The sequence below is a fragment of the Apodemus sylvaticus genome, chromosome 1 (genome assembly GCF_947179515.1).
Source record: "Apodemus sylvaticus chromosome 1, mApoSyl1.1, whole genome shotgun sequence".
Lineage (NCBI taxonomy): Eukaryota > Metazoa > Chordata > Mammalia > Rodentia > Muridae > Apodemus > Apodemus sylvaticus.
Genome location: NC_067472.1, coordinates 208,650,331 through 208,663,891, shown reverse-complemented (window position 1 = coordinate 208,663,891; position 13,561 = coordinate 208,650,331). Strand labels below are relative to the sequence as shown.

Here is a 13,561-nt window from a genome sequence, read left to right as displayed (position 1 = left end):
TCCAAGTATCCTTGGTTTCTGTAGCTTATGTTCTTGCCCTTGCATCTCACCATCTTGTTATCTCTAGTGTTAGCTGGTCATGATGTCTCTGACTGTAGCTTGTCCCTCTTTCAAGACTATGTGTCAGAACTCATGGGAGACCAGTTCTTTCTGGGAGGAATTTAGGTATGGTATAGAGTTAGGTCTGGGGTGCAGAAGGGAACTGGAAGAATCTTGTCCCTGGCTGTTCTTTGGTTCCTATGTCCTGGTGGCTCTGGACAGGTCCTTCTTAGGCCAGTAATCTGAGCACAAGTGGTGGCCTTACCTGCGCTCACAGGTATGTTGGCACTCCTGGGAGACAATATCTCTCCTGACAGTATTTGGGTATGGAGTGCTGTCGTACAGGATCAGCTCTGGGCATGGTCAGAAACTGGAAGAATCCTGTCCTAGGATGTTCCTCAGTTCCTGCATCCTGAGGGCTCTAGTCAGGTCCCTTGGAGCAGAAGTGGTGGTCTTACCTGTGCTCACAGGCATGTCCACACTCCTAGGAGACCAGCTTTCTCCCTGTGGTATTTGGGTACGGAGCACTGTGGTACAGGATCAGCTCTCGGTGCAGACTTATTATGTTTTATACCCTGGTTTGCATCAATAATGTTCTGTATGAACTATAATATTCTCAAGTGGTACAGTGGGGAAATAATGTGTGTCTACATATTGTAATCACAAAGATGGGATGCATTCCATGATTTCCAAACTTTCTGATATACATTTTATCGATTGTAACAGCTCTCTCACTCTCTCTGATTCTGTAATATATTGTACACATGGACGTTAGTTGCTTGCAATGAAAGAGAAAGAAGCACAAATAAATAGAACCAGCATTGATCTGTGGAGCTTGTTCAGTGAAGTGCTTGTCTTGTAAGCATTAGGATCTGAATTCAGTCCCTGAGAACTGAATATGACTATAAATGCTGGCGTTCTCTGATCTTAACCGATGGTACAGGCAGGTCTTTTAGGTTCTTTAGCCAGGCATGCCAGCCTACTTGGCAAGCTCAAGGCTAGGAAGAGACTCTGTCACAAAAGCACGTGGACATGTGTGAGAGAGAGAAGTCAGTGATTGAGAACACTCACTCCTCTACCGGAAGACCTAGGATTGATTTACAACATCCACAGGTAGTTTACAAGCATCTGTAACTCCAGTACTGAAGATCTAACATTGTCTCCTGGCTCCACGGGTACCAGCCATGCCACACGACTAACATTCGTATGTGAAGATGAAACATGCACACAAAATAAAGTGTTTTAAATACAAAGAATATCACCTTTTGAACAATATGTGAGGTTGAACTCTGGCCTCCACACATACATGTGCCCCCACATATATCACAAATGCACAAGAAATATTAATCATTTTGTTGATTACTATAATAGAATATAACAATAGAAATTGGAAGAAAATGAAGTCTTGTTTCATTCTTGATTTGTAGATGTGAATGTATTTCTGTGTGCAGATTGAAACTTAAACACCATCTAGACAGACTACATCTACTACAAAGCATACATAACTGATTCTAGTTCCTTATTTAGTTCACAGGAGAGTCTATGACCAGAGTCCATCAATTTGTGCTGTTAGGTTTTCCTACAAGGCTGGGGATAAGGGATGCCCTGTTTGCTATCTTCCTGAGTCTCTACCTGCTGACACTCCTTGTCATTCATCGCTTCACTTATCACAGAAGGGGAGATGTCCCTCTTGTTTTATTTGGAGACATCATTCCTACATGGTCAAAGGAATCATGCTCCTTCCTATCCTGTGTGTCTCAGAGAGTGAACTGAGTTCATCAGACTTGGTGGAAAGTACTTTACCCAATGATCATATTGCAGACACCTTTTTAAAATTGCATTCTATTTTTTGGTGTGTGTGTGTGTGTGTGTGTGTGTGTGTGTGTGTGTGTGTATTCACAGATTTAGCAGACCAGTTTGGTGATTTAAAAAAATATCTCCCATAGGATCAGGTATTTGACCACTTCATACTCATAAAGACTTAGGTGGAGTGGCCTTGCTGAAGGAAGTCTGTCACTGGGGATTGGCTTTGAGGGTTCATAACCACAGTCCACTTCCAGTCTGCTGGCTGTTTCAAGCTTGCCATGGGAATGTTTGCTATCTGCTTCCCTCTCCAGCTGCCTTGCATGCCATGGCTGTCAGACATGCCCACCCTGGAACCATGAGCTAACGTAAGCCTGCTCTTCCCTGATTTGCCTTGGCCATGATGCTTCATCATAGCAACAAGAAAAGTAACCAATAGAAACAGTAACCATACTTAGATTTTTCTTTAAAGATTGTCTGATAGGCTACCTTTTTGGACAGTTGTCAGCACCACTAATTTCTCCAGGAAGTGTGAATATTCTCATAAGTTTGTACCTTGTGCTTGTATTTAAACAATGCTACTTTGCTCTCCACAGATGGAGACATCACTTGAGTTGGCCAACATGACCAGAGTCCATCAATTCGTGCTGTTAGGTTTTCCTACAAGGCTGGGCATAAGGGATGCCTTGTTTGTCATCTTCCTGACTCTCTACCTGCTGACACTCCTGGAGAACACACTCATCATCTACCTCGTCTGCAGCCACAGCGAGCTCCACAAGCCCATGTACTTCTTTCTGGGCAACCTCAGCTGCCTGGAGATGTGCTATGTGTCGGTCACCATGCCCACCCTGCTCATGGGGCTGTGGACGGGGCCCTATCACATATCCTTTGTAACTTGCATGACGCAACTCTTCTTCTTTGTCTCTCTCATCTGCACAGAATGCACTCTCCTGGCCTCCATGGCTTATGACCGCTATGTAGCCATCTGCTGCCCACTACACTACCCACTGCTCATGAGGCCCCAGGTCTGCCTGGGCTTAGCCTTGTCTTCATGGCTGGGTGGCCTGGTAGTCTCAGCAATAAAGACAAAATGCATTGCAAGCCTGACCTACTGTGGTCCCGATGTCCTCAACCAATTTTTCTGTGATGTCTCCCCTCTGCTCAATTTGTCCTGTACCCATGTGGCCCTCACAGAGCTGGTAGACTTCATCTCAGCCATTGTCATCTTCTGTGGAACACTCCTGGTGTCTCTAGCCTCCTACTCAGCAATCGGGATGACTGTGCTCCGCATGCCATCAGCCGCTGCCCGGCGCAAGGCCTTCTCCACCTGCGCCTCCCACCTGGTGGTGGTGGGCATCTTCTACTCAGCAGCTCTCTTCATCTACTGCCGCCCCAGCCGCATCAAGTCCATGGACCTCAACAAGGTGCTGTCTGTCATCTACACGGTGGTCACCCCTCTCTGCAACCCTGTCATCTACTGTCTGCGGAATAAGGAGGTCCACACTGTGCTGAGGAAGACTCTTCATTGGCCTTGATCACCATCGTCCGTACGTGAACCTCTCATAACCTGGGGCAAATCGTTCACAGCCTAGCCACTACTAATAATCTTTAAATGCAAACAAAAACCTTTTAGAAAGTATTTCCCTAGGAATTCAGCACAGGAAAATCATTAAGAAAAAAATTGTTAAAAGAAAAATGGTCAAATTTATAAATAATTCATGAAAGTTCATAAATAATACATATCTGCTAGCCTGCATGTATATATGCTTAATATATCTCATGTGTGCATATTTGATAGTTCTGTAATTTTAATTGCCAATTGACTGATATATATTTATCAAGTGAGCCAGTAGAAGTCTACAAGGATAGATAAATACTGTGCAAAATATTAGAAGCTTACTGAGGCATTGTTTGCAACAAAAAAGAAAGAATCCATTTGAATGCCTATCAATTATATTCATACATAATAAAGTGTTTAACTACAAGATAAAATATGAGTGTGAAAACTAATTTGTGTTTTAAGTATTATTTTTATTATCTTAATTATGTAATACACTTGTATGTCTGTATTACATAAGTGTGTGTGATGCCCACAGGACTCATGGGCATCAGAATCCCCCCAGAGCAGAGTTACCAGCAGTTGTGAGTCATTCAACACCGGTGCCGGGATGTGAACTCGAGTCCTCTGCAGGAACAGTGAAAGCTTTTAACCATTAAGCCATTTTTCTAGCCCACATGATTTCCTGTTTTAACATGAAAATATGGCTAACTCACATATATTTAATTTAAAAAACAAGTAAAATGTGGAATGAAAGTCTTTTGTGTGCTTGCACATGTCTTAACTCGAGAGTAGAGGTCATAGGTCAATGTCAGGCACCAGCCCTCATTTTACATCTTCTCTGAGGCTTTCCTTTCCTGATTTTTTTCTAATCCACAGGGATGAGGGGATCCTCTCAGGTATAGAGAGCTGGTTTAAGTTTGTGTCTTTGCCTTCTCTCACAGTATAGTCAACTCGGTGACTGGGACATCCCAGGACAACAGTAACAGAGGTGTGTGTGTGTGTGTGTGTGTGTGTGTGTGTGTGTGTGTGTGTGTGTGTGTAAGACTAAGGACAGTTTCTCTCAAGATTACTGGAAGGTTCCATTTCCTGGCAGGCTCTCCTTAGAGTCAGCTGGTTCCATCTGGCCACCACCAGAACCTACTCTACATTCAACATCAGCAATAAAGGATTTGAATTTATCTGCCTTCAACCAGCAGGTGAGAAGATCCAGAGAAGTTCTTTAAAGGGGTGAAACAAGGAACAACAGGGATGAGGAGATATTTCAGGTGGTCAAGTGTTTGGCTAACATGAAAGAAGTGCTGGGTTTGAGCCCAGATACATAAATAAAGGAATGATGTCACATATTTGCAATCTCGGTATTCAGGAAATAGAGGAGGAACATAAGCTCTGGCTATCTTCCACTAAACAACAAGTTCTGAGCTATATGAGACGTTACGTAAAAATGAGGGTCAGCAGAAAGAATATACTATTTCTTTAATCAAAATCATGATAGCCTCAAGCATGTGGCCCTCCCACTTCAGTCAGCCTTGGAGTGCTGGAGTTACATATATGCAAAAACAGGTGTGTATGTTGCCCATAGGAAAATAAACCTATATAGAACACACAGAAGTTTATTAGGTATCATATCCAAATACTTGAAAGACATTCACTTAATGCTCTTGATAACATCATATAAAATATATGTAACAATGGGTAGAGACAGTGGGATTGACAGCATGGTGGGATCAGGTGGCTTCTTAGAGACCATGTACTTACAAGGGAGAGAAATCTGTCAGGATGACTTCAGTCTCTGCTTTCTGCAGAGGTTCAGTTAGAATCCAAGTGATAAGAACTTGGACAGGCTATAAAATGGCTTATAATGGAATCTATTCATTTCAAAGAAAAATATAGCTGAGAAGACAAAATGTGTTGAAGTAATCAAAGCAACTCCTAGAGACACACAGCTTCAAAGTTTCCAAATATTTTGATGTAACAACTCAACTTGTCTATTGGCAATATGCTCTTGTGTGCTTCTGTCTTTGTTCAAAGTCTTTCTTCATAAGCATATGTAAAATGGAATGGAATTAATGACTATTTAAGCCTTCTTCTAGCCAATAGTCTTGTTAAGGAAAAACTCTGGATTTTTTTTTTTTTAAGACAAGAGATTTCCAACCTGTCCCTGTTTGATTTATGAGCTCAATCCTTGTTTGTTTAAATACAAGTAAAGGCTTGTATTTAAACATGATGTTTCTCCTTCCATTGTGGGGAATAAATATGACCTTCACCAGAGTAAAAGCTGATCTTCAAAAACAGTTGATATTTGAAGAGAGTTAGTAACCTACCCGAGGCACAGATTTGGGAAATCATCATGGCTTACATTCCTCTGGCCAACAGTCAGAATCGGGCTACACAACACATCATTTTTAATCCAATTCAGATGCTGCTGAGTGGTTTGTATATTACAAAACTGAGATAGAACTGGGTGTGTCTTCTGGTTCTCTGGAGTGCTGAGAGATGTTGGGTTATTAGTAGATATTTTAGGACTTTTATGGAGAGCTTTGCTACACTTCAGTCTGTTAGTCAGGAAATGTTACCCATAAAAATACTCACAGAAGAGTTTGGCAGTGAGAGGGATCATTGTGAAGGGGGAGAGAATGAAACTCAAAAACAGCACCAGGAAAGAGGGAGGAACAATATAAGATGATTGAAAAAAGGGGAGTACTTCGCAATGAAGTCGCTATCAGACTCTTCAGAATTTTGGCATCAGTCCTGAGTTTGGATGATGAAGACTCCATTTTCAACCACAAATAGAACCCAAAATGCAGAGAGTCAGAACTTCACACTTTATAGCGCTTGTGTAAGTTTGTGGAAAGACCGACTACCCAGACAAAAGCTCAAGCCAATGGGAAGCTGGTGTGCAGCAACACAGTCAGCCATGCTGCTCTTTAGATACAGAAGATTACTGTTTAAGACAAAATATAGGCATATCCCTCTGGTAATAAGACTGGTGTGAACTGTTCTGATAGTCTTTAACAACTAGAGATATTGATTACTGGTATGCACACACACATACACACATACACACACACACACACATACACACAACTTCTACCATGAAGGCATAAGAATATTATCAGTCTTATGAAAATTTGGCAAAAAAATTTCATTGAACTCTTATTAGTTTGTCCAAGTCAATATTTAAACCTAAAAAGTGGAAATTTGACCAAACCAAAATTCTGAAGTGTATTATGGAATGAAAGAAAGAATATAGAATTTTACATTTTTATTAACTTTTATTAAAAGTTAACATAAAAGCACAGGGTTTGGCATTTCATTTCCATAGGTGCATATAATATGTTTTGATAATATTCCCCCTCTCTGTCATCTTCTACCCCCCACAACTTCTTTTTGTCCCATATCCATATTTATCTTTTATTTTTTATTTTAATCTTGAGCTTCCAAAAGAACTGTCTAACCATGCAGAGTGCCACCATTAAAACTTTATTTCTAATTATGATATTTTTATTTGAAGCATGAATATAATGCACTGGTCATATCTACCCCCACCCTCTCCCTGTACTCCACCCAGTCCCTTCCAATACATATTCCTTCCATCTTCCTTTCTTAAAAAAACAAGAATTACCCACTGAGTGCAAGCAGTGCCACTCACACACACGTGGGTGTGGAGCCATCTCCTGGAGTGTGGTCAGTATTGAAATGGTCACCTAATATACCTATAAAACGTTTGGCTTCTATAAGGTTTTTTTTTACATGAAATCTTAGTATTCAATTTCATTATGGCATTTTTTAAACAAAAATTGCTTCACTGTGAATCTCCTCCATACTTCTAATGTATCCATCTTTATATTTTATTACTGAATTTCATGTGCGAGAGGAAATAGTCGATACTTATTTCACTTAACACAATGATCTCCAGTAAAAACCTTTTTTTCTGGGAACATTATTTCACTCTCCTTTACAACTGAATTAAAAAAAAAAAACTCCACTGTGCAAACAAGCCATATTTCCTGTTTATGATCACTTGCTGTCAGGTACCTAAAATGTCAAGACACACAACTTTGCTGAGAGCCCAATTTGTAAGCCAGCTCCACCGTTCACTCCCTCCCCCGTGTCTTGAGTACGGTTCTTCTCAATCCCAATGTCACTGTAATGATGCAGTGATGAAACGGCTTGATCAAGGTTCATGAAGCTCTAAAGGGCTACAATTTGAGAAGTGAAGACAAAGACTTTGGCCCAAGGAAGAGCATAGTACATCGTGATTATTAGTAGTGTCACGGTGTTTAATCATTTGATGCTTTTGCTGCTGCCATTTAGAGTGGTGCTGACCAGGAAATAACAAGCAGAGAATGGCTGGACCGGGACTTGAATCATCCAGAGAATTTATCCCATTTCCCATCTTGGTTGTACGATTTAGAGCGAGTCATTTTAATTGAGTTTTAATCTCTAATGAAAAATGTAAAAAGTGGAGCAGAGACTAAAGGAAAGGCCATCCAGAGACTGCCCCACCCGGGAATCCATCTCATAAACAGTCACCAAGCCGGGATGCTATTGTGGATGCTGGGAAGTGTTTACTGACAGCAGCCTGGTATGGCTGTCTCCTGAGAGGCTCTGCCAGAGCCTGACAAACACAGAGGCAGAAGCTCGAAACCAACCATTGGACTGAGCACAGGGTCCCCGATGGAGGAGTTGGAGAATGGACTGAAGGAGTGGAGGGGGTTTTGCAGCCCCATGGAGGGAGCAACAGCATCAACAGGCCAGACCCCCAGAGCTCCCTGGACCACAAACCAAAGAGTAGACATGGAGGGACCCCTGGATCTGGCCACATATGTGGCAGAGGATGGCCTTGTTAGACATCAGTGGGAGAAGAGGCCCTTGGGCCTGAGGGTGCTGGGTACCTCAGTGTAGGGGATGCCAGGGTGGAAAGAGAGGAGTGGGTGGGGAACATCCTCACAGAGGCACAGGGAGGGAGAAGAGATAGGGAGCTTTCCGAAGGGGGGACCTGGAAAGAAGAAAACATTTGAAATCTAAATAAAGAAAATATCCAATAAAAAAAGGAAAAAATAGTGCTCTTAACCTCTCAAAAAAGAAAAATGTAGAGTATGTGTGTGTGTGCGTGTGGCGTGTGTGTGTGTGTGTGTGTGTGTGTGTGTGTGTGTGTGTGTGTGTATCACATGTGTACCTGTGTCATGACATGTGTAGAAGTCAAAAGACAGCTTTAAGAAATCTGTTCTCTGGGGTCTAACTTCTTGAGTTCTTTGTATATATTGGATATTAGCCCTCTATCAGATGTAGGGTTGGTGAAGATCCTTTCCCAATTTGATGGTTGCTGTTTTGTCCTTTTAACAGTGTCCTTTGCCTTACAAAAACTTTGTAATTTTATGAGGTCCCATTTGTCAATTCTTGATCTTAGAGCATAAGCTATTGGTGATCTGTTCAGGAACTTTCCCCCTGTGCCCATGTCCTCAGGGTCTTTCCCAGTTTCTTTTCTATTAGTTTCAGTGTGTCTGGCTTTATGTGGAGGTCCTTGATCCACTTGGAGTGAAGTTTAGTACAAGGAGATAAGAATGGATCAATTCGCATTCTTCTGCATGCTGACCTCCAGTTGAACCAGCACCATTTGTTGAAAAGGCTATCTTCTTTCCACTGGATGTTTTCAGTTCCTTTGCCAAAGATCAAGTGGCCATAGGTGTGTGGATTCATTTCTGGTTCTTCAATTCTATTCCATTGATCTACCTGCCTGTCACTGTAACAATACCATGTAGTTTTTAACACTATTGCTCTGTAGTATTGCTTGAAGTCAGGGATACTGATTCCCCCAGAATTTCTTTTGTTGTTGAGAATAGTTTTAGCTATCCTGGGTTTTTTGTTATTCCAGATGAATTTGAGAATTGCTTTTTCTAACTCTGTGAAGAACTGAGTTGGGATTTTGATGGGGATTGCGTTGAATCTGTAGATCGCTTTTGGCAAGATGGCCATTTTAACTATATTAATCCCGCCGATCTCACGTTCCCACATGGGAAAGGGCCAGGGATCAGACTTGCCTGTGAGCTACTTTAACCACTAAGTGGTCCCTCTAGCTCCATATTATTACTATGATCTATAGTGTCTTTCTTGTAAAATAAGGGTAAGAACAGCATTTGTACAGTGTTCTGGAAAGAATCAAAAAGGAGAAAAGGAGAAGAGAGAAAGATGAGGAGGAGAAAAAGGAATAAGGAGAGATACTGGGGTTTGCTCTAGGGCTTACAGAGTACCCTCTTCTTTTGTTTTATTTTGTTTTGCTTTGTTTGATTTTGATGTTTTGTTTTGTTTTTTAAGATAGGGGCTTTAGGGGTAGCGTTGGCTATCCTATAATTTGCTCTGTTGACCAGACTGGCCTCAGACTCACAGTGATCTTTCTACCTTTGCTTCTAGAATACTGGGATAAAAGGTGTGCACCACAACCACCTGGCTTAGAATGGTCTTAATGCATGAGCTATGTATATCTACTATTATTAAAAGCTTGACCTTTAACATCTTAAAAATAGCTGCTATAGCACCCAATTCAGGTATCTGTGTTGAAGCAGGGAGAAACTTAAAGGAATAAACATGTGATCTGATAGTACAAATTATCTTTTGGATAACAATTATTAATTTTGCCTAAAAATGCTTGCCATGTAATAGATCAACCATTAATAATAAATTTGATTGTTGCTTGAAGCAAGGAACAAACGTTTCCTACCTTGAAAACAGAGGTTTAAGACCTTTTGTGGCAAGCTTAAAATGAGGTAAATAAGATAAAGCCAATTAATATATCCTAACAACTTTTGAAAGCCATTTACCTAAAAATTCTAAAAGTCTATGGTTAGAGCAAAGGCCTGTAACAAACATTCTATGATTATAGACTGAAAAATGTAAGATCCTAACTCTTGTATTGAAAGAGAGACAAACCTTTTTTTTTTCTCACAGGACATAAGGCTGTTAGCCATTCCTTGAGGCAAAAACTTTCTAATGAAATTGTTTTGTTGTCTCTTTAAAATTAGAAGCAAATGCTTTTATAATTATCAGAATGTAAAGCAAAAAACCAACCCTTTAAATTTACAATAATTTTATAGGGAGTAGACAGGCCAAATGTTAATGCTTTTATAGCCTCCTTGACCTTTCATAGATTTGAACTGCATTTTAACCCACACCTGGATAAGTCAAAAACTTTTTTTTTTTTTTTTTTTTAAGCCAAACACTCCCTAGGTGGGGCCTGTAAGGCAGAAACAATTTCTCAAGCTTCCTCACTAGCTTCCCCTGAGGCAACTCTAAGCTTTGCATTAACTCAAATGTAAATTTTTTTTTATCTGCCCTAGGATCCACCTTGAGTCCTTGGCAAGGACATTGTATGAGATTCCTCAAATGTAAATATCTTCTAATCTGAGCCTTTTATCTAAGACCAGACCCAAACCTACAAGGACAATTTAAGGATTAAACAAAAGAAACCTGTAATTTCATGGTCAAAGGAACCTACTTGATATCAAATACATTTCTACAGAGATATCCTTTTTAATCTTGGAGGGTTAAATTTTGCTCCTACCATTGTAGCCTATAAACTTGTGGAAAAGAGGCAATGGGCCTCTAAAACCCATAGCTGTATCACTCTCAAAATTATCTTAATTACAAAATGTTAACAATTACGAGCCTGCAAACTGAAAACTGTAGCCAATGACACACTGATTTTTATTGTAACTCAATGTTTTCTTGCAATATTAGAGCACAATTGTAATTTTGGAAGCAAATCTCAATTTTAAACAATCTATTTTCTTTAAAATTAATGGCAAACACATATTTACAGCACAAGGTTTGTATGCCAGTTCTTATGTTCAAGTGTATAACAGTGTAACTTATTAAAGAGACAATATTTTAAATCTTAATCTTCATTAAGTCTAATCTCCAGGCCAAGATTCACATGAAACACCATGCCAATTTAGGAGCGTCCCAAAGGCCTGTATTTCCTGGATTGCGTCATGCCACGTGGTGTTCAAAATGGCGACTACCCTAAACTACCAGCCTTAATCGTCATGCCACGTGTTCAAAATGGCGACTACCCTAAACTACCAGCCTTAACCATCATGCCACGTGTTCAAAATGGCGACTACCCTAAACTACCAGCCTTAACCATCATGCCACGTGTTCAAAATGGCGACTACCCTAAACTACCAGCCTTAACCATCATGCCACGTGTTCAAAATGGCGACTACCCTAAACTACCAGCCTTAACCTAACTTTTGTTAATAACATTATACCTTTTAAATCATGTGCAGTGACTTAAGCCAATACTCTATAGTCAAGACATGCAAAATATACCTTTAAATCCAATTATAAACAAGAACAAGGCATGAGTGGCGTTAGGCCACGTGTAGTTAGTTAAGATAGCTCTAACACTGAATCACCAGTTTTAAACTAACCTTTTCTTAATAACACTATACCTTTTACATAATAACCAATTAATTTATAACTCTTTAGTCAAGAAATGTAAAGCCTTATATCATTAAAACCAATTAGAAACAAGTATAAAGCGACTACATGAATTTCACAAGCCAAACCAAAGTCTTCCCAAATCTCGAGGTTTCTGGGCTTTAAGAGCGGCTTTTTCCCCAGCCATGCTTGCCTCTTGGGTGAGTGAGCTACGCTGCTGCAGCGTGGCTTTGAGTCAATCCCCACACAAACTGTGGCTAGCTCAAGAGGTTACCAGCAGATGTAATCTTTACCAATTTTTTCTTTTTAACATGAAACAGTCATTCACACAAAGACACAGAGAGGACATAAACATACACATAGACAGTCGGTGCACCGGGACAAACACGGAAAGATACACAGAAAGTTAAGCGTGCTTGTTAAGCAATTGCATCCATTTTCCTCTTTAAACAGCTCTTAGAAGCTGTGGACATATGCCTATTTTTAAAAACCCCTTTCTTTTCGCCGAAATCAGCTCTTACGAGCTTTGGGCAAATGCCTACCAAATTCCTTCCCCATATTTCCCTATCTTATCAACCCAAGCAGTCCTGCGCTGGGTCCACGCAGTATGCTTGAAAAACTGTATCCATTCCTGCACTCACAACCATAGACACGAATTCACTAGCGCTAGTTTTGCCCTCTATGTTGCTTACCGTGCGGACACCATTAATTTTCACCTTTTTCTGCGAAGCTTCGCTGGATAGGGCTACCTCAAGAAATTCTCTCGTGCCAGGTCGTCCCACGTTCAGGCGCCACTATGTAGCCGCCAGCAGCTACATGTAAACCGGGTTACCTGTTGAGAGAATTTTGGGGTCATAGGGAAGAGCGGCGAAAAGACCGTACGGCTAAGTCAATGTTCACTGATCAAAGCCGTAAACTTTAATGGCGCCGGACCTTTTAACAGTTCGGGCAAACCCTTCCCCCAGACTCCAGGCTGAGTTCCGGTGGAAGTTGTCTAGCTTCTCTTGGAGGTCTTCGTCTTGACTGCTCCGGCAGCTGGGTGGGTCACCTGTTTAATTCAGGAATCCCTATACCAGGAAGAACAATGAACTTAACCTTTACTACGTGCGCTCCACCCTAAGTGGAGCAGAATCCTGGCTAACTGGGAGAAGTTAACCTTGACCAAAGTCAAACTCTGACCAAGTGCAAGACTGCCCCAATATGGCTCTGTACACTCTGGCCTCCTACGTGGCTATTGGCAGGGCAGTTCTGAGCATGCCTTCTACCACCGCCCGACACAAAGCCTTCTCTACGTGCGCCTCTCACCTGGTTGTGGTGGGCATCTTCTACTCAGTCACTATCTTCATCTACGCCCGCCCCAAACGCATAGAAGCCATGGACCTCAACAAGGTGCTGTCTGTCATCTACACAGTGGTCACCCCCATGTGCAACCCCGTCATCTACTGTCTGCGGAACAAGGATGTCCAAGTAGCTCTCTACAGAGCCATGCACTGGTCCTAAAGTTGACCCGATAACTGAGTCCTTGGGGAGGGGCCTTAAATTACCAATATCTATTTTTATATTAAAATATAATTCACACACCATAAATTTCATCTTTTAAACACAATGCAGTCAGTATTTTCTTCTTTGCTTCCTTGTAATTATGCAGTCATCACCATTCTTAAATCCAAAACATTTTCTTTGCCCCTAAGACAAACTCAGGCCTATTAGACATCACTC

At 41.1% G+C, this 13,561-nt stretch overlaps 1 protein-coding gene across 2 annotated transcripts; it reads left to right on the top strand.

Moving 5' to 3' along the window:
• Nucleotides 1-2,417: 2,417 nt before the first annotated feature.
• LOC127676333 (olfactory receptor 5-like) lies at nucleotides 2,418-13,342 on the top strand. 2 transcript variants are annotated; one of them, XM_052172260.1, is made up of 3 exons: nucleotides 2,439-3,072; nucleotides 10,495-10,497; nucleotides 13,032-13,342. In XM_052172260.1, exons 1-3 carry the CDS (start codon nucleotides 2,439-2,441, stop codon nucleotides 13,340-13,342), a joined length of 948 nt encoding a protein of 315 aa, XP_052028220.1. The 2 variants fall into 2 exon arrangements, with proteins under 2 accessions (XP_052028219.1, XP_052028220.1); XM_052172259.1 differs by lacking the exons at nucleotides 10,495-10,497; nucleotides 13,032-13,342 and having other exon boundaries at nucleotides 2,418-3,377.
• The last annotated feature ends 219 nt before the right edge of the window (nucleotides 13,343-13,561 follow it).